Consider the following 5,617-nt stretch of genomic DNA (forward strand, 5'->3'; position numbering starts at 1 on the left):
GAGGCCCAGGACCGCTTCAGATGATCGTCACTAATATTGACCGTGAGCGGGAATCGAATTCGTGTCGCCGTTGCGCAGCACGCTAACCATTGCACCACCGCTCCTTAGAAGACAAATACAAAGATCCCCCGTATAGCCTTCAACAGACGGTCACGGCAAGTGCAGTTAGTCAGCACCTTTGGAGGCCGGCCAGAGCCACACGCGGTCGCCTTTGTCCCGTGGCGACGTCTACGACGCATCGCGCCAGAGACCCATCCGCGGCAGAGTCAGCACCGCTTCAGATGATCCTCACCGGTCGCCCTTCGCCGTGGGCGCGGGTCACGGACTCGCGCGCGTGTCCGCAGCGCCCCAACCGCTGCGCCACCGCTCCCCCACGCGGGGCTATTTAAGCGGCGCGGAGCGGCGTCGCGCGCGCAGAGAGCGGCAGCGTCGTGGACTCGAAGCGGCGTCGTGGGTCTCCAGCAGCAGCGGCAGCAGCGGCGCCTCTGTCGGTGCGATGGCTGCGCTCGCCGTGGGGAGATATCGGCCAGTGCTGTTGCACTAGACGCGAGTGCTGTGTGCATGCACACGCGTGAGCACACACGCACACGCGTGAGCACACACATGCACAGACTCTGAGATCGCGACGACCGTGCAAGGAAATCCGAGGATGGAGGCATCACTGAGCGATGTGTCGGTGACACCGTTGCCTTCGAGACCGGCGTCATTGCAACTTTGATGCTGCTGCTGCTGCTGCTGGCGGTGATGCCGAAGATGATGACGAGAATGGCGATGGCGATGATGATGATGATGAGAGTCCTGGATTCACCACTTACAAGTGAGTCCGTCGCTTCTAACCGCATCAACAACCCTCTCTCATTAACAACCCTCTCTCGTCAACAACCCTCTCTCGTCAACAACCCTCTCTCATCAACAACCCTCTCTCGTCAACAACCCTCTCTCGTCACTCATCTCCACCCTCCTCCTCCTGGAACGGAGCACTCCGCAGCGCGCGAGTCTCATGGTGCAGATCGACTCACGCGGCGCGTCGAGACGCCAGATCGCTCGATAGGTACACACAGTGGGTGTACACACACACAGAGTACACACACACAGTGAGTGTACACACACACACAGTGAGAGTACACACACACACACAGTGTACACACACACAGTATACACACACACAGTGAGTGTACACACACACAGTGAGAGTGCACACACACACAGTGAGTATACACACACACAGTGAGAGTACACACACACACAGTGAATGTACACACACACACAGTGAGTGTACACACACACACACAGTGTATACACACAGTGAGTGTACACACACAGTGAGAGTACACACACAGTGAGTGTACACACACAGTGAGTGTACACACACACACAGTGTACACACACACAGTGTACACACACAGTGAGTGTACACACATACAGTGTACACACACAGTGTACACACACACTCACAGTGTACACACACACACAGTGTACACACACACACAGTGAGAGTACACACACACACAGTGTTATACTGTGAGTGTGTACACAGTGTTATACTGTGTGTACACACACACACGGTGTTATACTGTGTGAGTGTACACACACACAGTGTACACACACACACACAGTGAGGGTACACAGTGTTATACTGTGTGTACACACACACACACACGGTGTTATACTGTGTGTGTACACACACACACTGGGGTTATACTGTGAGTGTACACACACACACGTGTTATACTGCGTGTGTGAGTGTACACACACACACTGGGGTTATACTGTGAGTGTGTGTGTACACACACACAGTATAACACTGTGTGTACACACACAGTGTTATACTGTGTGTGTGTGAGTGTACACACACACACAGTGTTACACTGTGTGTGTGAGTGTGTACTGTGTGTGTGTGTGAGTGTACACTCACACACACACACACGGGGCTATTCTGCGTGTCTCCTGCATCGCCTTCTGCTTGAGAGCGGCACGGGCCGTGGCTGCACCATGCGGGAGTCGTCGGCTCGCATCTCGCTCCCCCCGCGGTCTCCCACTCTGCCTCTTGTCACATCCACAGTCCACACGTCTCCTTCCACGCCACCACCATCCCACCACCACCACTACCACCACTACCACCACCACTACCATCCCACTACCACCACCACCACTACCACCACCACTATCTCACCACCACTACCACCACCACCACTACCACCACCACTACCACCACCATCCCACCACCACTACCACTACTACCACCACCACCACTACCACCACCACTACCACCACCACCATCTCACCCTCCCTCGGCCTCCCTCTGCTGATCCCTGCCCGTCCCGGAGTAAGCTCGACAACCCGCAAAGTGGCTGCATCTTCTTCACATCTTCTAAACTCGTGCTCGAGACCACCTACCGTAGCCCATCCTGTTGAAAGCAAGCTGCGCGTATGATATGAAGAAACACATAACGTCGGCCAGCTGCCGGACTGGGTGTAATGCACATCACTGGATGCCAGCTGATATCGCCGCATATGGTGGGCTCTGCGGACTCGCTATAGCGCGTCTGTCGAGGATGGTCACCGCGTCTCACCCGCATCGCTGTTGTCCCTCTTTGTGATTGCTCAGCCGCCGCCGTCAAGGACCCCGCGAGTTGCGTCTCCCCGGGCGCTGGAGGCGCACGCTGGCCGGGCTCCCGGGCGTCTCTACCCCGACGGCCGCGGTAGCCTCCGCCCCGAGGTCTGTGAGCAGCACGCTCCACCACTCGCTCACTCGCCTGCGCGCTCGCTGAACACGCCCGCCGAGCGAGCCGCCGCCTGCCGCCTGCCTGCCGGACGCGATGCTCCTGCTGCTGCTGCTGCCCAGCCTGGCCGCCGCGGTCGCTCTTCCTCGCTGGCCGGGGCAGCCACGCGGCCGCCCCTCGCTCCTGCCCGGCTCCCTGCACGTGCGCGGGGGAGGTGGTGGACTGCAGTGGCCGAGCCATCGCCTCCTTGCGGCCGGGCAGCGTCTCCTTGCCTCGCTACGCCAGCGTGCTCGACCTGAGCCACAACCTGCTGCACAAGCTGCAGCCTGGCTGGCTCTCGGGCTCGGCGGCTCTCAGCCGGCTCAGCGTGGCTCACTGCCGGCTCAACTTCATAGCGCAGGGCGCGTTCAGCACGATGGGGCATCTGCAGCACCTGGACCTCTCCTCCAACCGGCTGGGCTCGCTGGAGGCGGACACGCTGGAGGGGCTGCCGGCGCTGGAGGTGCTGCTGCTCTACAACAACTCCATCTCGCGGCTCCACGCGGCGGCCTTCGCGCCCAGCCCGCTGCTGCGCGCCGTCTACCTGAGCCACAACGCGCTGCTCCGCGTGCCCGCCGACACCCTGGCGTCCATGCCGCGGCTCTCGCTCTTCGACGTTTCCTTCAACCGCGTCGCCTCCGTGCCCGTGCAGGAGCTCAACTCGCTGCCGGCTCCGCTGCGGGACGGGCTGCTCCTGCACGGCAACCCGCTCGAGTGCGAGTGCCAGCTCTACCTGCTGCTCGCCTCGTGGCGCAGGAGACGCTTCCGCTCGGTCACGGAGTTCGCGGACGGGGAGATGCGCTGCGCCAGGCGGCCCAACGGCACGGCGCCCGCCCCGGCCGCCGTAGACCTCCTGCGAGCTCGCCCCGAGGAGCTGGGCTGCTCCCAGACCGGCGGCGGCGACGTTTTCCGCGCCTCCTACAGAGCCCACCTCACCGACGTGCTCACCGTCCCGTGCGACGTGCTGGTCGTGGGCCAGAGCGGCACCGAGTACGAGTGGCTCACGCCCTCCCGCACCCTCGACTCGGTCCGCATCCTCCCGGGGGGAGCTCTAGAAATCCGCGCCCTGGAGCCCGACAAGCTGTCGGGCGAGTACACGTGCCGGGCGTGGAACGCGCGCCTCCGCATCAACGACTCGGTGACGGTGAACGTCACCGTGCTGGACACCACGCCGCCCGAGAGCTTCAGCACGGGCCTCACCACCCTGATCGCGTGCAGCGCCACGCTGCTCATGGTGCTCCTCTACCTCTACCTGACGCCCTGCGGCTGCAGGCGACACGCGCAGCACCGCAGGCGCGAGCACGCACAGCCGCGGCCACGCTGCTGCTGCTGTAGCAGCAGTAGCTGCAGCAGCTACAGCTGCTTGCGCTGCTGCGGTCACAACGATGACGACGCTGCTGCTGCTGGCTGTTATGGTCCGTGCAGTCACGGTGGTGGTGGCGGCGGTGACGGTGGTGACGGTGGCGGATGACTGTTGTCAATTTGGCCACTCAATGCACGCCGGTGGCAGCGGTGGTGGCGGCGCGCTCGCCGGTGGAGGCCGAATGCCGTCGCACGCCGCCAAGAGCCGGGCCCCCGGCCACTCGGCGTTGCTGGGGCCGGGGAGCTCGTGTCCCGGCACCGGGGCCAAGCACGTGGCCTTCCGGGAGCCGGCGGCCGCGTCGTCGCACAACGGGAGCGCGGGGGCGGCGCGCCTCGTGCGCACCAAACCCGACTCGGAGTCGGCGAGCTCCGTGCACTCGGACGCTGCCGCCGCCGCCGCCGCCGCCGCGCGCGACAGCTGAACCCTCCCGGGGCGCCGCCACCTGCCGCCTGGCGCGCACGCGGCCCGCGCGCTCAACACGCGGTGACGTCGTCGTGGTGGTGGCGGTGGTGGTGGCAAGGCGGTGGTGGTGGTGGCAAGGCGTTGGTAAATGGCGCGGCGAGGCGCGCATCACTGGAGTGTGTACACTGGAGTGTGTACACTGGAGTGTGTACACTGCAGTGCGTACACTGGATCGACTTGCGTGTTGGGCAATGGCCACTGATTGGGGCTGTCCCGAAACGTCAGCCTGCCGTGTACACTCCTCTTTTGGCATATGGCTGTGTTCATGACGAATGTGACGAGTTTACGGTGTGTGTGGTGTGTGTGTGTGGTGTGTGTGTGGTTTGTGTGTGTGGTGTATGTGGTGTGTGTGTGTGTGGTTTGTGTGTGTGGAGTGTGTGTGTGGTTTGTGTGTGTGGTGTGTGTGGTGTGTGGTTTGTGTGTGTGGTGTGGTGTGTGTGGTGTGTGTGTGTGGTTTGTGTGTGTGGTTTGTGTGGTGTGTGTGTGTGGTTTGTGTGTGTGGTGTGTGGTGTGGTGTGTGTGGTGTGTTACGGAAGGCACGTGTGCGCCAGCACACGTGCCTTCCGTAACAGGGGTTGGTGGATCACCTCGGGATGCGAGGTGGGTGGGGGCTTGACAGCGAGCTGGCTGGACAGCCAGTGGCCTCGCGAGGCCGCCTGTGTGCAGCGGGGCACTGGAAGCGATTCCCCCTCGTGAGCGCAGTTTACAAACAACATTCATAATATCCATAAGAGGTTCTTTTTGTTCGTTAGATCGCGTAAATATAAATGCGTCGTTAAACCCGCCACCGCCCGACACAGCCAACTAGTAAGGGTTGTCACGTAAACAGAACGTGGCCAATTCGTCACCAGTACAGCACTAACCGGTGTGTTGGAGAGCCACGCCACGACATTTACAATCTGATTACGACGTTTCGCCAGTAATTACAACCAGCTTCATCAGCCGATAGCCAGATGTATTTGAAACGAAATAATGATTGGCCAAGCATGCAGATGGAGCAGGAATGACCTGTGGAAGGGCACAGCAGCGG

The 5,617-nt window shown here is 61.3% G+C and overlaps 1 protein-coding gene across 1 annotated transcript; it reads left to right on the plus strand.

Moving 5' to 3' along the window:
• Positions 1-442: 442 nt before the first annotated feature.
• Positions 443-5,059, plus strand: LOC133351686 (amphoterin-induced protein 1-like). Its single transcript, XM_061567086.1, is given in 4 exon segments — positions 443-817; positions 2,609-2,867; positions 2,869-4,218; positions 4,220-5,059. Coding segments are annotated over 3 exon segments (1,725 nt in total). The 5' UTR covers positions 443-817; positions 2,609-2,819; the 3' UTR covers positions 4,547-5,059.
• Positions 5,060-5,617: the final 558 nt, after the last annotated feature.

Source organism: Lethenteron reissneri, chromosome 38 (assembly GCF_015708825.2).
Source record: "Lethenteron reissneri isolate LAM-NWPU_2019-01 chromosome 38, ASM1570882v1, whole genome shotgun sequence".
NCBI classification, from domain to species: domain Eukaryota; kingdom Metazoa; phylum Chordata; class Hyperoartia; order Petromyzontiformes; family Petromyzontidae; genus Lethenteron; species Lethenteron reissneri.